This window comes from Peromyscus californicus, unplaced genomic scaffold (assembly GCF_007827085.1).
Source record: "Peromyscus californicus insignis strain IS unplaced genomic scaffold, ASM782708v3 Scaffold_14__1_contigs__length_90479793_seg_2, whole genome shotgun sequence".
In the NCBI taxonomy this organism is placed as follows: Eukaryota; Metazoa; Chordata; class Mammalia; order Rodentia; family Cricetidae; genus Peromyscus; species Peromyscus californicus.
This window is the reverse complement of record NW_026294436.1, coordinates 68166783-68188177: the sequence shown is the minus strand read 5'-3', so window position 1 is coordinate 68188177 and position 21395 is coordinate 68166783. Positions and strand designations below refer to the sequence as shown.

The 21395-nt window shown below is 49.6% G+C and overlaps 1 protein-coding gene across 1 annotated transcript; it reads right to left on the bottom strand.

Annotated features, from left to right (window-relative positions):
- Positions 1-447: 447 nt before the first annotated feature.
- Positions 448-19630, bottom strand: Hhipl2 (HHIP like 2). Its single transcript, XM_052737918.1, has 9 exons — positions 19305-19630; positions 13927-14579; positions 12178-12321; positions 10399-10730; positions 8841-8967; positions 8384-8526; positions 4128-4209; positions 1929-2011; positions 448-813 (listed from the first exon to the last, which is right to left on the bottom strand). The coding sequence occupies exons 1-9, from the start codon at positions 19617-19619 to the stop codon at positions 530-532; spliced, it is 2163 nt and encodes a 720-aa protein (XP_052593878.1). The 5' UTR covers positions 19620-19630; the 3' UTR covers positions 448-529.
- Between the last annotated feature and the right edge of the window lie 1765 nt (positions 19631-21395).

The following is a 21395-nucleotide window of genomic DNA, read 5'->3' as shown; positions in this document are numbered from 1 at the left end:
GAGCTGAGCCTGCTTGTCTTCAGTTCATGGTCTTCTGTCTGGAGGAAAGAAAGGGGCCATCTATCTTCCAGAGGGCTTACTGCGGATCCAGTCATTCACAGGCAACAGGAGAGTGGGGTGAGCTGCTTAAGCAAGCTGGCTGAATCGTGCCAGATTTCCCACTGCCAAACATTGAGATCAAATGATGCACCAGTGTAAGCCAAAGCTGATTTATTACCCCAGGTTGAAGGGATGTCGGTGGACTCCAGCAGGTATACACACAAGAGCATGCTGTAAGCCAGGTGCGGGGTCATGTGGGCTGTGGTCTCCCCACAGAAATGCCGCCCACAGACCAGCTCCTGTTTCTTCAGTACACAGCAAGATTTCCCAGAGAGAGAGAGACCACACACACTGGAGTTAAGCTCTGCCCACCCCCACCCCCACCCCCCTCCACCCAGGCTCCCTGACTGTCTGAGACCCACCCTCAGCAATTTTCACTTTGTGAGGCCATCTCCTAACTCTGGTCTCAGCAGCCAGCTTGACCAAGAGGTCACTGTTGGCTTCTGCCTAGGGACTTCTGCTCTGCCACCTGCCTTATCCCAGCCCTGCGGGCGTGGGGATTCCGCTTCCTCTTGCCCTGGGGACCCGGGGACCACACTCGGCCTTTCTTCTTGGTAACAGGCCCTCTCGTTGTTTTCTGTCTGCTTGTGGGAGAAGCTGGCTTCTTGAGGGAGCCCTTCTGAGATGCAGTCCGGTCTGAAGCTAAGGTTGCGTTGGATGACCTCCCAGCCACTTTCTGTGACTCCTCCTCCTTCAGCAAGTCCAAAACCGTGGCTGAAAGGTAAGCATTTATTCAGTGAGAAAGCTATGGCCTGGGAGGAGGCTGTAAAAGACGCACTAGGGGACCCCACAGCCTCCTAAAGAGGGGCCGTGCTGACTTCTCCAACTGGCCTCCAACACTCAGACTCAAGCAATCCTCCTGTCTCGGCCTCCTGAGGAGCTGGTACTGTAAGGGCCACCACACCCACCACACCCAGCTTGCCGTGATAGCAATTCTCTGTATTGATATTGCTTTAATGTCCTTCTCTGGCCTTGCAGTAAATGCCTCCTTTGTGGACTGGGGTCACCCCAGAGATAAGTGGTTCTGGGATGTCTGCCTGAGATGGCATCCTTCCTCTTTCAAGTCTTCGTGACTCCCCATTTTACCATGAAGAATCCTTCTCTTCAGGCTCCCTCACAGTGCCCTGCATAGCCTTCTGGACCAGACCCTCGTGATACGCTCATTTCTCTATGTCCTCCTCCCATTTGACTTGGAATGTGTGTAGGTCAGAGATGTTGAACATCCATTGCTATAGCCCCAGGCTTAGCACAGAACCTGCTGCAAAGTACTAATAATTATTGTCAAATGCATGAACACATAATTACATGAATGAATGAATGCATAAATAATTACATGGATGGATGGATGGATGGATGGATGGATGGATGGATGGATGGATGGATGACTAGAGAATAACAGATCAGGGTAGAAGCAGGTATCTCCCCCATTAACTCTGGTCTGCGGTAGAGATGTATAACCTGAGCTACAGGTGAACAACCCTCGTAACAACCCTCGTAAGAGAAGCTGTAGTCACGGAGCTCAAGATGGCTCAGCCGTTAAGAGCACTTGCTGCTCCTGTCAAAGACCCAGATTCAGTTCCTAGCATCCACACAGTGACTCACAACCAACCGGAACTCCAGTTCCAGGGGATCCAAAGCCCCATCCTGGGCTCTGTAGACTCCTGCGTACACACAGTGCACATATATAAATGCAGGCAAAACATCCATACACATAAAACAAAATAAATCTCACAAAAAGAAAACAAAGAGAGTCTGACCCTCCACCCTGGGGGTTTTCTAAGGCTGTGGCTGCACCAATGACTAACACCAAAACTCATGAAGGGACTCACTGGCGAGCGGCCGGAAGCGGATCTTCTTAGTCTTGGTCTTCACGGGCACTGGCTTGTATCGGCACTTGCCTGGTGGGGCGCGCCTAGAAACACAGGCAGAGAGGGTGACGACTGGGGATCAAGATCACCATGGGGTGGACATTTTAGAACTGGGGTGGGTCCTTTCTTGTGCACAGGGCTGCATGGATGTGACAGGACTGTGCTCTGAGCTCAGACGGAGAGGAGAAAGGGTCCTCGGGGCCTTCAGGAGGCAGCACAAAAAGGAGGTCAGCACGGTGACAGGCACAGCTCAGTCCACATCAGAGCAGCCCAGGACACCATGCAAAGTCTCCATGTGTGCTTCTATGAAATGTAATAATAATAATAATAATAATAATAATAATAATGGTTTCCAGTGGCTCACAGGAAGATAGTGAAGCTCAGTGTGCCTGGCACAGCATAAGTGATTGATGAAAAATGAAGTTTAAAAGAAAGAAAAAAACACTTGGACAAGGCCCAGCACATAGTGAGTGCTCGGAGGATGATGGTGATGATGGTGATGATGGTGATGGTAACAGATGATAGTGATGATGGTGGTGATGGTGGTGATGGTGGTGATGGTGGTGATAGTGATGATGGTGGTGATGGTGGTGATGGTGATGATGATGGTGATGGTGATGATGGTGGTGATGGTGATGATGGTGGTGATGGTGGTAATGGTGGTGATGGTAATGGTGATGATGATGGTGATGGTGTGGTGATGGTGATGATGGTGGTGATGGTGATGGTGATGGTGATGATGGTGGTGATGGTGATGATGGTGGTGATGGTGATGATGGTGGTGATGGTGGTAATGGTGGTGATGGTAATGGTGGTGATGATGGTGATGGTGTGGTGATGGTGATGATGGTGGTGATGGTGATGATGATGGTGATGATGATGGTGATGGTGATGATGGTGGTGATGGTGGTGATGATGATGGTGATGGTGATGATGGTGGTGGTGGTAATGGTGATGATGATGGTGATGGTGTGGTGATGGTGGTGATGGTGGTAATGGTGGTGATGGTAATGGTGATGATGATGGTGATGATGGTGGTGATGGTGATGATGGTGGTAATGGTGATGATGATGGTGATGGTGTGGTGATGGTGATGATGGTGGTGATGGTGGTAATGATGGTGGTGATGGTAACAGCTGTTGCAGTGGCAATGGTGAATCACTTTGAGGAAAATCCCTTCAAAGAGTCCTGGCACAGACCCTAAGTATGGCGCACCTCTCCGGCCAGCATCACGCTCATTCTTAAACTGCATGAGCGCAATTCCTGAAACAAGTGGGGCTTCGGGCACTGAGCTGGACCCCCCAGCCGGTCCTCTCTGCCGCCACCACTCTACTCCAGCCCTCTCTCCGAGGTCACTCTCACCCCACGTAGGCCAGCGGCTTAACTCGACTGGCTTGCTCTTCTGTCTCCTTGGCATCCTGTGAACAGGTGTGTGTGTGCACAGTGCTTGCTGTGGCCCCCGGTGCACAGTGACAATAAATGCCGTCACGAAAAGAGGAGAAAAAAAAAAGGTCTTTGTGGCTCACACCTACACTCCAAGCACTCAGGAGGCTGAGTCAGGAGGACTGCCTTGAGTTCAAGACTACATAATGAGTACCAGGCCAACCTAGACAATAATACGAGACTCCCCTCTCAAAAAAAAAAAAAAAAAAAAAGCTTACAACTGCTTTCTGTCTGGCTTTTCACAGCTGTTCTTGGGAAAGAGGGATTATCTCCTGGCACACTTAATCATTGAAGTACCACGGGAGGGGAAGCCAGGCTCACTCTGGAGGCTTTAGTACAAAGGACAGAGTTCCCTGTCCAGGCACCACCACCCACCCAGAGTACTCCAGAGGCTGAACTAACTGCTCCGGCCCGAGAACAAGAGCTGTGCACAGCAACAGAGCACGGAGGAGGGTGGGTTCACCCTGTGCCAGTCCACACTCTACAGCCTTGGGGACCAACCAAACCTCTCCCAGATGAGATCACTTCTGAGATCACACAGATGCAGAGCCCAGTTGTGAAGTGAAGCCATGCCGGACCCTGAGCAATGGCTAGACCTATGTGTCAGCTATCCGCTGAGCTCCACCCTGGGTTGGGGAAACAAGCCTCAGAGGGAGCGCCTATCTGCAGGTCCAGCTATGAGCTAATTCCTGAGATTAAAACGACACCAAATCTCACCTTGACGGGTCGACAAATTTGTAAATAGATCCATGTGGTGCGTAGGCACTTGGGTAGGAGGTGGCCAGGAAATACAGCTCCCCTAAAGAAACAGGAGTGAGCAACCAGAATACCATATCATCAGGGCGGAGACACGTCTGGACACACAGAAAACAGCCTAATGAAGCTATGGCGCTAAAATGCTGTGAGCACCATGGATGAGCTCTGGACTCCTGACCGCCAGCCTCTCGCTGGGCTGCAGGCTTCTTGGGGGGAAGTTCACCTTTGAACCCCCAAAGACTATCTCAGAACGAGGCCCGGTAGAGGTCACTCTGTGTGTGTGTGCTGCTGAATCCAGCAGGGTTTTCTCCGGTTACTTCTTTACTCCTGGAAACATCACCTCAGTGAAGCTCCACCCGCTTCTCAGCCACTTACACAGGTGAGGCTTGGGTGCAGGCGGGGGCCATCCGCCAATCACTTTACTCTGTCCCTTCATCCCTGTTTCCTCCCAGCCTAGCTTTGGCATTTTCTTTCTCAGTCATTGGGTTGTTTATCTCTTTGTGACTATCCTCACCCTTCCAACCTTTCTTCCTGGTCTTCTCCACACACCCCCATCCCCAACAACCCCATGCATACTCTCCAGTACCACTTTTTAAAAGGGCCATGTTTCCTCCCAGTCCTTGCCTTTCAGGACACATCTTCATTCCTGTCTCAAAGACACTACCAGGTTTCTCACCTGGCATGGCACTTGTCTGTGAGGAGCATGGCTGTGTCTGAGGGTGAGCCTAGGCTTCAATGTTATATCGGTAATTCTAGACACAAATTCTCATAACACCAGTTCTGAGCTGTGCTACCCCAGGTGATCTCCCAACCTACATACATACTCAGCTAGTCATTCATCTATAAGAGAGAGTCACAGTGTCTCAAAGAAACATAGAGTAACAACCAGTTACCAGTGCTTTGTGTGGGGGAGGGGAAGGAGGATATGTATATGCTCGTACGAGTGATGTGCACATGTATGCAACAGCATGCAGAAGTCAGAGGTGGATTTAAGTCTCTTCCTCGACTGCTCTCCACCTTATTTTCTGAGACAAGGTCTCTTGTGGAATCAGGACCTCACAATTTGTGTAGGTTGGCTGGGCCACTGAGCTCCCAGGGTCCACCAGCCTCTGCCTCTCCGTCACTGAGATTACAGCGCACACCAGTTTTTACCTGGGTGTTGGGGAACTGAACTCAGGTCCTCATGCTTGCACGCAGGCACTTGACCACCGAGCCAGCTCCCCAGCCCTCTCCTCCTCCTCATCTCCAGGGCAGGCGCCTCAGCAGCGCGGCCAACATGACACAATGCGAAGCAAACTGCGCTGTATTAAATTCATGAACATGGCTCATGTGACTCTCTGTCAGCCTTACAGGAGACGGCCATGAAGCTGCAAACGTGACAGTTCTATGGCTTCCTTTAACAGCTTTTGTCCTCAGATCTGTGGAGAACAGACGATGTGTTTCTCTGCCATGAGAGGCTCTAAGGCTTTGCCGAGTCTGCTACCCAGGGTGACAAGTATTGAAGACATTATGGCTTCACATACTGATAAGATAGTCTATAACTGTTCTGAGAAGGGGTCCAAGGGATGAGGACACATCCTACAATTTGTACTATCTGACCCGAAACGCCAAATACCTTCAGACATCATCAGACAAATGAGCCGTCTTCCGATAGTTTGTGTGAATGCAGGCCACTCTCTGGCAAGAACCCTCCAACCCATATAGAAACTCCAAAGCTGGGGGCGGGGCTGTCTTACTTCGAGTTCACGGTACATGACTACAGCCTGTGTAATGTATATGTTACGAGCATGCTCTGGATTTCCAGTTCTATCTTTGGGGGGGAAATACAAAGGGCAAATTTTATCTACGGTGTCCAGCTAACCTTTTAATATCTATTTTACATTTTATTTGTTAATTTTGTGAATGTGAGGGGCATGTATACCATGGCACATGGGTGGAGGTCGGAGAACAATTTGCAGGGATTGGCAGTTCTCTCCCCGGGTCCTGGGTTCGAACTCAGGTTGTCAGGTATCAGTGGCACCTTTACCAGCTGATCTATCTTGCCAGCCCCTTAGTATCTATTTTAGGCAGAGAGAGAACTCTAACACAGTGGGACTCGCTGCAAGCATGCTTGCTTAGGCCAGCCCTTACCTAGGTCAGCTTGCAAAGTGGCCCCTGGGTAGCTGGGGGCCAGCCAGCCACTCGGTCTCACTTCCATTACACTGGGAGGCAGGTTTAAGAGCCTGTGAGTAAACTGAGGCAGGAGCAGAGGGAGGAGTCTAGTTCCACTGAACAAACGGAAAGCTGCAACTGAGCAGGAGACAGTGACCTTCCCGCCTGAAAGCGTCTCGGTGGGGAAGAATACACAGTGAGCATGAGGTGGAGCCTGCTTTGCTAAGTGCTTTGCTAAGTAAGGCACAAGAGAAAGGAGCTCGCCTCGGGGCAGCTTCCCTGGCCTCAGGGCTGACCTGGGGCAAAGCCTTGGCCAAGACCTACTTCCCAGAATTCAGCCAGGGACACTAGCCTTGTTTGCCAGGAGTCCTGACAGCTTTCAAAAGCAGCCTGTTTTCTCCTTCTGACAGATGCCTACAGGCTCTACAAACCAAACCTCCAAAGCCAGGGTTCTGTGCTGTTTCAGAGAAGCAAGGCACAGAAGACACACATCTCTAGGCAGGCCAGCCTCTGGGGTTCTGGCTCTGTCTACCTTCTGGGAGGATCCAGCAGAGAAGCCCCACCAGGGTGGATGGCTTGCACGGATCCATCTTCTCTCCACTGAGCAGACTCCTGACAGCCTGTGGTTTCTCTACTTCTTCATGGATTTGGATTCCCAATTTGTAACTCATACAGACTTCTTCTATTTAAAAATCCTGAATTTCCCAAAATACCCTCTGCTGATACAGAATGTTCTTCTCAAAGTATCCATCTAGCAGATAGGTGAGAAGAAGGAAAAGGAACTAACTGGATGTCTTTATTACTTACTCAAGCTAGGTTTCTGTGCAGCAACCCCGAAGCCCCAAGTGGAAAGAGGCTAAACTCGGGGGCTTTCACAGCCCTGGCTTCACACCTATAGAGAATCCCAGGTGTCTATAACTCACAGATACTGGTCTTTGCTTTTTTTGTACTCTCTCGGTCTCTCTGTCTCTCTGTCTCTTTGTCTCTGTCTCTGTCTGTCTCTGTGTCTATGTTTCTGTGTCTGTCTCTGTCTATCTGTCTCTCTGTGTGTGCATGCATACGTGTGTGTATGTGTGTACGTGTGTGCATTTGTGTGTGTGTGTGTGTTGTGTTGTGAGACAAGATCTCATATATCCAAATTAGTCTCAGACTTGCCCTGTAGCCAAGGAGCATCTTGAATTTCTGATTGTCCTGCCTCCATTCCTAAATATTGGTATTACAGGAATGTACCCAGAACCTCAGGTACTCTAGCAACTGAGCTACATCCCAGCCTAAGATGTCATCTTACTATGTTTTTGCCATTTAAGCTTGGTTAGATAAAATATCCTGTGCATACTTAGGTAAACAAAGTGGAATTTCTTTAAAATGTTCAATTTTAACCTTTCAAAATGAAACATTAACTAATGGAATACTGAAATTAAAAATGAGTTCTCTGGCTGTATGTTTTTAGGAGCATACATGTTCCACAGACATGAGTACATATCTTAGCTTCAATCATAATGATGTCCTTAGCATGCACCTTGCCGCTCTGTTAACTGACTGTATACCTTGCTGCCTACCCACGCCCCCCATACAACTTTTACATCCAGATCTCTTTCCTTACAAACTCTGACAGAGTCAGGAAGACCCCAAGCCAATCAGTGAACACAAATCTCCTAGACCATCCAAGAGGAGAAGAACAGGCTGCACATGTAATCTGACCCACTGGGCCTTGCCCACATTCTCATCCTTGTTTTAGAATAAAGTCGGCAGAAGGGCACTACATGAACCTCTCCAGAGTCAGAGATGAGAGCACAGACCCGGAGGTGTCCCTCACAAGGAGGTGTGTTCTTTCACCACAACACGGTGACATGTGGGACAATCAACAGTCAACCCTTTTCCTCCCTGGTGACACTGAAATGTCACTGCATCACCTGCCACTGAGGTTACTAATGACCCAGCATGTTATCCAACTCAGCTCAAGGATCGCCGTGAGAGAAGTGACAGTCACTGTTCAAATGACAGCCAGCGTGCAGCCGGTGCCCGTGGTTATGGAAGAACAACCCAACAGGACTCAAACGGGTTACCTGCTTCGTCTTCCGCAAAGGAGATGATGAACTTGCTGTAGGTGATGATCAACCCCGGGAAGGCACAGGTCGCGTTGCCCAGGCAGACGTCTCGCTTCCTCCATGTCTTGGTTTTCCTATCTTCCTGCAAAGCCATAAGTCGACTAGATGAAAAATAAAACCTTATGATGTAGGAATCCGTATTTCCACTCCAGAGATTATTTCCCCACCAAGAATCAGGGATCCATAAATACTAGCACAGGGTCTTAACTGAGCCTGGTGAAGTACACCTCTAAGAGGCAGGAGGATCACCATGAGTTTGAGACCATTCTGTTCTACATAGAGAGCTGCAGGTCAGACAGGAAGAGCAATACCCTGACACACACACACACACACACACACACACACACACACACACACACACACACACACACACCAAAAAAAAAAAACCCAAACAAATAAATAAATACTTCCTTACCCACTCATGAAGTCCCCGAAGATGTAGAGGCCATTGAGATTGGGGGATTCACACCCACGGTAGACATACCCTCCAGTGACCGACTTTCCCACCTCATGGCCATAAGCGTAGATGGGCAGAATGTCATCTGTCAGGACCAAGACAAAAGAGTAGAGATCCTGCCTGAGCGGAGAGTTCTAAGGAATCAAAAGTGGGTTTCTTAATGAAACTGGCTGATTGAGCTTTCGGCCATTAGTAAGGGAGACAACTGAGTCAAGTGTTTTTAGGTTGTTTTTATTGTTTTTCTCTCAGCACGGCATGCAAGCCTCCCTGACACCTGGTTCCCCTCTTAGACTCTCAGGCCAGGTCCTCGGGTGTCAGCATATGGGAAGTCTTAAGACATGGGTGGAGGTGGAAGGGTCAACAAGCACAAAGCCAGCCTGGGTTATGTGCGACCCTACCTCAAAAGGAGCAGAGGTGCTAGTCAGTCTTCCACTTGGAAGGGGTGGAGCTCCAGAATGCCCCTTGAGTGTTGATTTTGAGGGGCTGCTCTCTTCCTTGTGTATGTGGAAAACCATTTTAGTGGATGTCCCAACGGGGAGACTGTTTTCAGTTCATGCAGCCATCAAATGAGCTCTACCAGTGGTTCTTAAAATAGTATGCCGAAAAGCCACTCAAGGAACTCCTTTAAAGTACAGTTAGTTCCTGTACCCCAGCTCACCCAAAACTGTAAGTGCATTATGCCTGGCACACACCATATGAATCCATCTTTTTAAAAAACGTTTTACATTTATGGGTGTGAGCCCTTGTCGTGAGGACAGCTTTCAGGGGCTGGTTCAAGTCTTTCATCCCATGGGTCCCAGGACCAACTCGTGTCACCAAGTTTGGCATCAAGTGCCTTTACCTACTGAGCCTTCTCACTGGCCCCAAAGCAATATCAATTGGCTTTGTTTTCTGTCTCAGAGTTGGTCAACATTCCATTCCACAAAACAGAACTAGTGTTCCAGTGAGGCATGCAAAGGAAGCTGCTACAGAGAGAAGGGTTTTGTGAAAACGAACAGGCTGTGCATTCCTGGCACCAAGGAAGCTGAGGCTGGAGGATCATGGATTCAAGGTCAAGGTTGGTTCGGGCTTATTCTCTGTCTCAAGAAGCAGAAACAAAAACAAGCCACACAGCAGTCATTCAAACCTCTGTTTGTACGGCAGCAGCCACATAGAGAGAGAACGATATAGGAAAATAACTGATCCACTAACATTAGGGAGCTACTCCCCACCCCCTGCAGGGTCTCCGGCTGGCCTTGAACTCCCTGTGTAGCCCAAGTTGTCCCTGAAGTCACAATCCTCCAGCCTCTGCCTCTAGCACTGGGATTCTAGGCAAGTACTACCACACCCAGCAGAGATGGACTTTCTAACAAGGATGTGTGTCTGGTGCCACTGTCGGGGGGAAGCAGAGGTACCACCCCACAACCCGGCAACAAGTTACCATGGAGACAACCTTCAGGATACTCAGGTTGTGCTCCCCCACCTCCACTGCCAACCTAGTCAGCTCATTCAAAAGCCCAGACGCCCTCTTACTTACCCAAGGAAGCATTATGACAAAGTTTCTTATCATAACATTCAAATCCTTCCTTCGCCCTCCAGCCATAGTTCCCGCCTTTAACGATGAGGTCAACTTCTTCAAACTTGTTCTGGCCCACATCCCCACAGAACATCCGCCCTCGGCCCTGGCGGGTGACCGGGTCCCCTCGGTCCACGGCACAGCGCCACATGTTTCTGACCCCGTAGGCGTAGACGGCAGGGTGGGCACCCGGCTCAGACACAAAGGGATTGTCCAAGGGCACTCGGTACCGCCGGCCATCTGTGCCTGCTCCATTCATGTCAACCCTCAACACTTTCCCCAGCAGGGAACTTCTAAAAGACAAAAAGCCGAGAAAGAGGCCCTGGGTGAGCAAGGACACAAGTAAGAATCGCAAAGGACCTGAGGAGAGAAGAGGGGTGGGGGTGGGGTGGGTGCAGGACAGGCTGAGAGCTGGCGCCAGGAGAGCTGGAAATTCAGGGGAAAGTGACCTACTTGGTTCTTTAAATCTATACAAGATGTTTAAGGGTTCCTCACCTCTGGCTCAAGGATATCTCCTAGAGAACATGACGCCATACTGCACCACGTGACCCTAAGTAAACGGCAGCTTTTGTTTACTATCTTAATGATGGGTGCTTTCCAATTTGGTCTAATATTATAAATTTGAAAATAAATAAAGGTTTTCATTTTCCCCAGATAGAAAAAGAATAGACTTTTTTTTGGAGAGGCTCTTCCAATGAGTTTGACTGCTGGGCCGCACTCTCCTAGCGCGTAGGTAAGGAACACTGTGTGGCATTGCTGTCGTAATACTTTTTAATAAGCTATTATGCACATGGTTCTTGGTGAAATCCCTGAATGACAGCATTCAGCAGACACTAGCTTAGTGTGATTAACGTTAATATTTTACTCCTACAAATAGTGGGAGGAAGTGCTTCCTGAGTGCAAAGGGCAGAATGGCACTGAGGGGCTCTGACACCAGTGTCCCAGTCCCAGGGTCCCTCATTTACCTACTGTGCTTCTTTCTTGTGGCTGTAAAGGGCAAACCATAAACCCTACACTTCATGGGAGTTTTTCATACATGTTTCCAGGAGCCCTGGTACTGATGTCATAACAATGAAAACCGATTACATTTTTCTTGCCCTTGAAGCACGTCATGTTCTCAAGTATAATATACAGTCTGACTGAAGCAGTCACTGTCAACATACTGGGCACTCAGTATATATCAGCTCTTATTAACTGGCTTCTCATGTGTCTCGGGACCTAGTACAGAGACTGGGACACACTGCTCAACACTACTGTTAAGCCAAATCAGATGGTGGTTGTCATAGAGCATCCAGATAACATACATTTAAATTTTAAATTCTTTTCTACACAACACTGTAGTAGTTATACTAGTATTTGTTTTCTTTATCTATCTACTGAGACAGGGTCTCGCTCTGGAGCTCTGACTGTCCTAGAACTCACAGTGTAAACCAAGCTGGCCTCAAACTCACAGAGATCCACCTGCCTCTGCCTACCAAGTGCTGGGATTAAAGGTGTATGCCACCACACCTGGCTACATTAAGCATTTATAATATTAGCTAGACAAGTATTCTGTACTATTTATAGGGCAAAAAGCCAAAGGGTCCTCTCATGGACTCCTCCCACCAGGTCCTCCTACCGGATCCTCCCACCGGCTCCTCCCAGAGAAAGGGATCAGATCTGAATTTGACTCTGGCAGAAAGAACATTGAAGCAGAGGTACACTCAAGAGGAACAGGGGCGCAGCCTCCATCCAGCTTACTTGTTCTGAGCATTTCCAAACTTGCCAAAGGGATCCCCAGCCTGCCCTCCATCCCCAGTGAATATGTACAGATAGCCATCTAGGCCAAAGAGAAGCTGTCCCCCATTGTGGTTTGAGGCTGGTTCATCTATTTCCAAGATGACCCTGGAAGAGAAAAAGAAACTATACGTTAGGCTTTGACAAGGCTGAAGCTACATGCTCTCGAGACACCCAGAAGTTGGCTGGCCCAAGCCCCCGAGGTCTGCAAAGTTAGCCAAGCCTGGCTTCAGTCTCCAAGGACCACAACATAGGTGGATTGGGGCCCTGAGGGGCCCCATGTTTCCTGGTGTAATTCCTATGTGAATCTTTTAATTTTTTTTTCAGTACTAAAGATTGATGCCAGTGCCTTTGCACAAGCCAGGCAATCGTCTGCCACTGAGCTGCCTCCTCAGCCCTTTGTAGATCTTTCCTCTTTCATACCATGACCTCGCAAGCTGAGACACGGCCAGGTAACAGCCACCCCTCTCTGGGGTTTGCTTTCTACCCAGCAGAACTCCCCATTCCTTCCTTAGAAAGGCAGATGGAGCAGGTCATCCTGTTCTTTCCAACCCTTTAGCCTGTCTATGATGGGAAAAGGGCCGGGGCAGGAAGGGGAAAGAAGGGGAGAAGGTGGCGTGATGGAGAGACAAAGGTGATCGTGGAGCCGGCTAGTACTAGTGTCTCATCTGTCCTGGTGAGCAACGTGACACGGTCCAGATCATCTGAGCGGAGGGTCTCAGAAGAGGGACGGCCTCCTTGGATTGCCTTGTGGGCGTGTCTATAGGGACTATCTAGATTGTTAATGCACGTGGGAGAGCACAGCCCACTGTGGACACACCATCCTCAGACAGGTGGTCCTGGGCTGTATAAAGAAGCTTGCTGAGTATATGCCAGCTACCAAGCAGCAGCCTCCATGGTTCCTGCTGTCTTTATTGACAGTGTAATGATTCCCTCAGTTAGAGGTAATGCTGTATGGAGTAGCAAGCAGGCCTACCTTCCCTCAGAGGTGGCCTGTGGCCTGGAAGTGTAAGTCAAATAAATCCTTCCTTCCTCTAAGCTGTTAGTCATGGGACCTGTCACACAGCAGCAGAATGAAACCACAGCACCATCTAATCATGCATCAATAGCTGTATGGCCTTGTGCCACAGCTCCCATGGGAGTGAGAAACCCCTCACTAAAGGTAAAGGGTTTGATTTCTCGTGGCCACACAATCAATTAGAGGCTACTGTTGTGTTTGATATATGATCTATCATCACTTTAGAATTCCTTTTGGCTGCCAGTCCTGGCTTCTCCTGCCTTAAGCCTGACTCTAACTAGGATCTTTAAGCAAGGGCTATACCCCATAAGGATGCTTTACTGAGTTATCCAGGTTGTCCTCATCCATCAGTAGTGACTCTTTTCTCAACATGTTTTTATGTGTACTACTTTTTTCCTGCAAGTATGGGTTTTTTTTCCCTGCATGCAGTTCCAGCAGATGCCAGAAGGGGGAAGTCGTATCCCTCAGAACTGGAATTACAGATGGTTGTGAGCCGTTGCGTGGGTGTTGGGTACTGAACTCAGATCCTCTGCAAGAGCAACAACTGCTCCTAGCCCCTGAGCCAACTGTCCAGCCTGTTTTCTTAAGATTTTAGGCTAGCACTCAAACACCAGGTCTATTCCTCCTCGATCACCCCAAGAATGGATGGGCATCATTTGGGAGCACCGCTCCAGGTTCTCATGGGATTGTCTCACCTCTCTGATTTGGGGTCCGCTTTGTTAGGGTCGGACAGAGAAACCTTCATCTCACTTATCCGGATTTTCTCCACCTTCCTCTTGCCCAGACATGAATAATAAATGTAGAACTTGCGGTTGCGGCGGAATTTGGGATGGAAAGCCAGCCCCAAGAATCCTCTCTCATCCCCAATCCACGGTGTGGTCAGCACCATGCTCTTGAGATCCAGGAAGGGCTGTTCCAGGCGACTCCCATCAGGGAGGTAGACCCACACCACTCCTACCTGCTCGGCAACAAAGAAGCGGTGGGTGCGGTCCCCAGCATGTACCATGGCCACGGGGTTCCTCAGCCCATTGGCCACCTCGGCCAGGCAGAGCTGCAGGCAGCCCTGGTGGTCCTCAGCCACCACTCCCAGGTTGCGGTTGAGTTGGCTGTTCCTCAGGACATTGGGGAAGCAGTAGTCCTCGTCGGGCAGGTTGAGGAGGTGGCAGAAGCGAGCGCCATCTTTTCCATGGGACTCCTGGAGGCTGCGGTCATTGGTCAGCAGGGAGATGGCAGCGTGACAGTTGTGGTGGAAGGCAGAGCAGTAGTCAGAGCAGAGGCCCGGGAGGTTCCGGAGCGGTGTCTGAGGGTTCTCGGCATCGTAGAGGTGGGCTGCGTAAGGAGAGCACTCCTGCAAAAAGAACGGGAAGCTCCATCACAATTCGAACAAGCCAAAAAAGGAGAAACGGTCTAGTGGGGTATCGGCATTCTGGAGGTTTGCATACAAATTGCTGTTAATCGTTTCTCTGGATTTTTGATAGAGTTAATGCACCCGGAGAAAAACCTCACGTATTCACTACACTGTATCTAGCATTTCAGTAGCTTGGTTCTTTTTTAAAAAGTTTATTAGCAAATACTAAGTTGTATATAATAATGGGTTTCATGACATTTTTATGTCATATTTTGATCATAATTCACCACATCACCTCTCCTGTCCCCTTCCCATCTTCACTGATCTTCTTTCCAAAGAGCATCCCATCTACTGTGTGTGTGTGTGTGTGTGTGTGTGTGTGTGTGTGTGTGTGTGTGATGTTGTTTACAGGGGAATGGGTGGTGATTTGGTTACTGGATCAAGGCACCTTGTTTGTGGTTATACCACTGGAGAAGATGTCTCTCCCTCTCTGGCCAACCACTAACTAGATAGTAATCCTCAGGGGTGGGATCCCATGAGCCCCTCCCCACTCCACGACAGGCTGTTAGATCTTGCACAGCTCACCACAGCTCTCAATAGCTTAGTTCTTGACACTTCAGGTTAGACTACATGGTGGATGACTATCTTTTAAAGATTTCTCTTTATTTATGTGTACATGTGGATGCCTGTATGAGTTTATGTGCACTGTGTATGCAGGATCTGCGGAGGCCAAAAGAGGGCATCAGATCCCCTGGAACTAGAGATACAGGTGGTTATGAACCACCATGTGGGGTGCAGGGAACTGAACCCTAGTCTTCTGCAAGAGCAGCAAGTGCTCTTAACCACTGAAGCACCTCTCTATCCCTGGAAGAATAGTTTTCCAAGACACTTTTCAACTCTTCCTTTTCTCAAGGTGAAGCACCATGACACAAGTTCCGTGTCTATTAAACCCAGACACCTAGTGTTAGTATTTCAGTCTATGCTCCTTCACGTTGAATAGTTAACAATTCAAATTTATATAATCAAAAATACTCCGAGAGATTAAGATGTTCAGTCATTTCTTCATGTATTAAATATTTGTGTTTGACACAGGCAAGGCACTATGCTAGAAGCTATATGTTTCTCTTTCAATGCCAGCATTTCAGTAATGAGACTGCCCTATATATAAGTATGTAAGGATTAAATGTCCAAGGGAGTATCTGCTGGTTGACCTCCTAGAGTCTAGGACCTAGGCTATAGCGATTTCAGGAGACAACAGAATTCTGTTGTCTCCCTGTAGTGATAACAGACAGAGGCATGGAGACTTGGAAAGTAAAAACGGCAGCTGTAGTGGTCTGAATGACACTGGCCCCTATTGGCCCATATATGTGAATATTTGGTCCCCAGTTGGTGGGACTGTTTGGGAAGGAGTGTGGCCTTCGAGGAGGTGTGTCACTGGGGGTGGGCTTTGGGGTTTCCAGTGCTCTCCCTCTGCCCCATTGTTGTGGCTCAAGATCAAGTGAGAGATGAAGGACGAGGAGGAGGAGGAGGAGGAGGAGGAGGAGGAGGAGGAGGAGAAGCATGAGAGAAGTGTGAGGGGGTGAATAGGTGAAAGAGTGAGTAAAGAGTGAGTGAATAATGTAGAAGTGTGTGTGTGTGTGTGTGTGTGTGTGTGTGTGTGTGTGTGTGTAACTATGAGAGAGAGCTGTGTGGAAGAGCTGCTGCTATGTAGAGGAGCTGTGCCTAGAAACTGTGTAAAGTGCTGTATGCTGAGCTGGGTGGCGGCGGCGGCGGCGGCGGCGGCGGCGGCGGCGGCGGCGGCGCACGCCTTTAATCCCAGCACTCAGGAGGCAAAGGCGGGGGAATCTCTGTGAGTTCGAGGCCATTCTGGGCTACAGAGCGAGATGTAGGACAGGCTCCAAAGCTACACAGAGAAACCCTGTCTCAAAAAACAAAAAAAAAAAAAAAACACAAAAAACAAAAAAAAAGATATGCTAATCTAAACAAAAAAGAGTGCTGTATGGTGAGAGAGCTGTGTAATGAGATGTTCAGCTGTGGCTGTGTGGAGATTTGTGACTGTGTGGAGACAAGGGAGATGAAGCTGTATAGAAAAGAGATGCAGAAGAGAAATGTATGTCAAAGAAAGACGTGTAGCCATGTGAAAAGATGCATGTATGTAAAGACATGTAGCTGTGTGGAGACCGAAAGAGTCAGAGACCACTCTTCAGATGAAGTAAAAGAGAAAGTTACCATCAGAAAGCATGTGTGTTTTCTTACTTAGAAACCTAGTTCTAACTACCCTCAGATAGAAAAGGTCTAGCCCTCGCCGCCTTCGTGGATTTTCTTGCATTACCCTGGAGGTAGCCTTGGAGTAGGCTCTCCAATAGGCCCCTCATACAAGCTCTTAGCTGTTCCCTTTGCTCTGCCATCATGGATTTTCACCCTCTGAAACCAGAAGCCAAATTCAATACTTTCTTTTATATGTTGCCTTGGTCACAGCAATAGAAAAGTAACTAAGACATAGGTTTAAAGGACAGAATTCGGGGCAGTAGGGTAGAGGGGATTCTGTCAGCCATGCTCCCCAGATCACTGGCAGCTCTGGAAGCTGAGCAGCCTATGTGACTGGACTCCTCACTGGTCCCTTTACAAGGGACAGCAGCACTTTTCCTGTATACAGAGTCCCACTGTTCTCACTCACTCCCCGTGATGGGACACTAGAGAGCAGTGTGGCCCTTGGCCACTGGGAGAGGGAAACAAAGAAACCCAGAGATACACAGTATCTCCCCCTGGACTGTCTGGCTCATCCCAGGCCGCTTGTCAGAGGAGCCACACAAAGCAAAAGGGCCCACTCTCTAGTGTCAGCCCAGCCCAGTCCGTGCCCTCTTGGAGAGCGAAGGGAGAAGGGGAGGAATGGTGAAACACTCGGGAACAGAAGCTGGCAGCGGAAATGTAACCTTCACCCTGGCACACGAAGGCAGCCATTTAGATCTCAGAGTTGTTTGGACTCGTCTCAGGAACCAAACCAGTGTTTCTCCAAGGGGGAGAGACTCAGGCCCAGAAGAGCCTCTGCTGTGTGTGTGCACCACTGCACCTCCCCCGTGTGCAAGGCCCACGAGCAGCGGCGAGCAAAGTGCACAGTCAACTTCTCACGCAGCTCATACTCCCTGGAGTTCAGAAAACCACGGCAGAAACGGGGCAGACATGATGCTGGCACAAAACTCTGGTGTGATGTGATCAAGAGGTCCTGACACCTGAAGCCAACCTGCTTCCCGCAGAATCGCTTTCAGGTACAGACCACACATGGTGGGGGGAAATGGCCTTGTCTAACGGATAGACACAAATCAGGTTATAGTCTTCTTCAAGTTCAATAAAACAAGGCAGCAGCTGAATGTGGCTTTCTGAGTTGGAGAGGACGTGGAAGGGAGGGGGGTTTTCAGTAGAGGACATCTCAGAAATAAAGTTTCCCTGCTATTTGTAAAACCCAAAGTCTGGGGCTGAGGAGACGGCTCGGTTACTGAAGGGCTTGCTTGCATGAGGGCCTGCATTTGGATCCCAGCCTGGCACTGGGTCGGTAACCCCAGCACTGGAGCAGAGACAGAGGCTATCTGCAGCTCACTGGCCAGCCACCTACCTGAATCAGGGAGTTCCAATATTTTTTTTTTTTTTTTTTTTGGAGCTGAGGATCGAACCTAGGGCCTTGCGCTTGCTAGGCAAGCGCTCTACCACTGAGCTAAATCCCCAACCCAGGGAGTTCCAATCTTACAAGACCCTGTGACCCTGTCCTAAAACATAAGGTGAAGGGTGATAAAGATACCTGGCATTGACCTCCAGCCAGTACACACACACACACACACACACACACACACACACACACACCCCACACGCTCATCTCAGAGACAAGTCTCCAGGAAACAGCTAAGGGATGGTGCCCTGGCATGAGAGCACAGCCCCAGGGCAATGCCACCAAGGCGGCTGTCCTCTGAGTAAGACTGCACTATGATTCCTGCCTGGGATGTCTGTGCCCATGCGTAGAGCTGGGGAGGCCAGCATTCTTGGGAACAGTGGCCATCGTTGAAAAGAAGGCCTGGGACAGCCACATCATAGCCCTAACATACCCTGGAAGGCATCAGGTCAAAGGTCAGCCTGGACTTCTGTCCCATCACTAGAGTGCTGCATTCTTAACAGCAGCTCCTCTCCCTCCCCCCTCCCCCAACCTTCATGTTTTCAATCTCAGCTCACCTACGGCGATGCCTCCCAAGTGTGGATTTTGGCTGCTGGTGAGTCTGGAGAAGAGAAACTCTGAGTCATCACCTCCCAGCAACTTGAGGCTGTCTCCATCCAGCTCGGGAGCTCTGCAGACAGGACCCCAAGCCCTGGACCCACCACTGACACAGCAGAAGCCCCCTTTGCAAAGCACCCACCCTGGCAGGTGCCACCACACCCTCCCTTGTATGATCCACAAATGCCACAGGAATGCTGTGCCCAGCTCTCTGGTCCCTATAGGCAGGACAGAGCAGCTGCACTGAGAACTCCATGAATACTTCTTAGTCTTCTGCTGTCTGGGGAAAAACCCCAGAGGGAAGAGTATGGAGAACCAGTGTACACTCTCTCCTCCAGCTCTCCAGGGAGGTACCTGGCAAGAATGTCCTAGCCCAGGATCTGCCATTCAGCCCAGCACCCTAAAGCCAGAAAGCACTTTTCCAAACTTGCCCTCTCTCCTCCTCATAGGATTACACTCAGACCCACCTGGCAAAGGATGTCTTTAATGTAACCTCCACACAACTCGTGGCCCTTCAGGTCAAAGTAGTTCATGATGTCCCAGTACCGGGCAGCGATGCGGTGGTCCTTGCGCTGATCACAGCAGCCGAAGGAGTCATAGTCAGAGCAAAACTCCAGGTGGAGAGGAGGACGGAAGGGTGGTCCATAATCCAAGCACTGGGGGTGTCCCTGCAGCAGGCCCACCCAGCCCAAGAATGAGAGACCCAGGTAGAAAATGCCAGGAGACAGCCATGGGGCCGGACGACCAGGAACAGCCCGTGGGCTAGTATGTTTTCCCAGCATTTGGGCCTTGGGGAGTCTCTGCTGCCGCCTTCCTGGGTTGGCCTGCCCAGTCTGCCCAAGTTCCCTCCCCCGCTCCCAATTTCTCTTCCTTCTTTCTCTCCCTCACATCCTGCCCCAGGTTCACTGAGGTGGAGTCCTTTCTCTGGACTGGTGGCTCAACATACCTAGTGATATCAGTGAGAGGTGTCCCTACCTGGCAGTTCTGTCTAAAAGAAAAGCTGGAGCAAGTCTCAATACTAGTACCAAGTGGTTGGGGCTCATGGGTGCTCAGCCAAAAGGTGTGATGGTGCCAGGGACCGAGGTGCTGTGATTCCTCAAACTGCACAGAATTCCCACCATGTGGGGAGCGGGCCAGGAAACTCTCACCTTGTTGACGGCTTCTCTGCAGGCTGAGCAGCACATCACACATCACAGAGTCCCAACGGCAGACTCTGTGCAAGGCAAGCGTCCAGGTTCCTGCAGTGTGGAATGGCACACAGGACGACTGGTGTGGGTCTGTAAACATGCCAGGGAGGGAGGTCTGGCGTGTGCTTAGACAGCTTGGAAGGAAATTTCATCCATCTTGCATCCCCAACAAGAAAAGCACAAGCAGTCAAGGGAGGATGTCTCAGTCACTTCACTCTGCTGCAGCAAACAGCACAGACGGGAAGGTGGCTTGGTTGGTAGAGTGCTTCCTAGCATGCATAAGGTCCTGGGTTTGATTCCCAGTACCTCACAAACCAGACTGTGCTGTGTGCAACTGTCAAGTTAATACTTAGGAGGTAGAGACAGGAAGATCGAAGGTACAAGGTCATTCTTGGCTACAAATCAAGTTTGAGGCCAGCCTGGGCTATATGAGACCCTATCTCAAAAGTACACAAAAATACCATAGACTGATTGGCTTATACACAGTATAAATTTATCTGTTTAAGAGTCTGGAGAACTCAGAATCAAGGAGCCAGCAAGTCCAGCGTCCAGTGAGGAATCTTTATATCCTCACAGTAAGAGACAGGACAAACCCACCCTCTGAAGCCCCCTTCCAGGCACCCCAATTGCCTCCTAGCAGGTCAAAGGGGTACATGGAATTGAACTCAGGGTCTCACATACGCTGAGCACACCCTACCACTGACCTGTACCCCTTAGCTGCTATAGTTTAGACATCAAATATTCTCTAAAATGCATACATTGAAAACTTGCCCCCCACCACCAGCTTGTGGAACCATTGGGATGTGCTGGAACCTCCAGAGACATGGTCTCACAGAAAGAAATCAGGTGCAGAGGGGGTGTCCTTGGCAGTACCTGAGACCCCGCCTTGTCCTTTGCTGTTCTCCAGCTGCATAGGTGAGCAGCTTTACTCTACCACATTCCCCACGGTTGTGAGAGGTTGTATCACAGACCCAAGTGCAGTGGATGCGGGACCACAAAGACCAGGAAGCACAGATCACCCGACTTCCTTATTTTTGCCAGATCTATGGCTGCTCTGATTTGATTACAGCCATTGTGTGTGTGTGGGGGTGGGGGGGCATGGTACCTCTGGAAGTCAGAAGACAACTTTCAAAAGTACGTTCTCTCCTCCTATTATATGGGACCCAGGGATCGAACTCAGGTTGTTGGGCTTGGCAGTAGGCACCTTTACCTGCTAAGCCACCACACTAGCCCTACAGCTGCTTTAGAAGCATTCTTTCCCATGTACATTTAATCAGTATTTAAGACTGTTTGCTTCATATATGTCTCTGTCACCCAATAGGCCTTTTTTTCTTTTTTTTAGACATGGGTCTTACTACATGGCCCCAGCTG

Coding starts and splice junctions, on each gene's coding strand:
- Hhipl2 (XM_052737918.1), bottom strand. CDS start 19,619: ATGCTGGGAAAACATACTAGCCCACGGGCTGTTCCTGGTCGTCCGGCC. Junction 2,012..4,127: donor AAATTTGTCGACCCGTCAAG/GTGAGATTTGGT, acceptor CTGTGTTTCTAG/GCGCGCCCCACCAGGCAAGT. Junction 814..1,928: donor CCGCTTCCGGCCGCTCGCCA/GTGAGTCCCTTC, acceptor CTTACCTTTCAG/CCACGGTTTTGGACTTGCTG.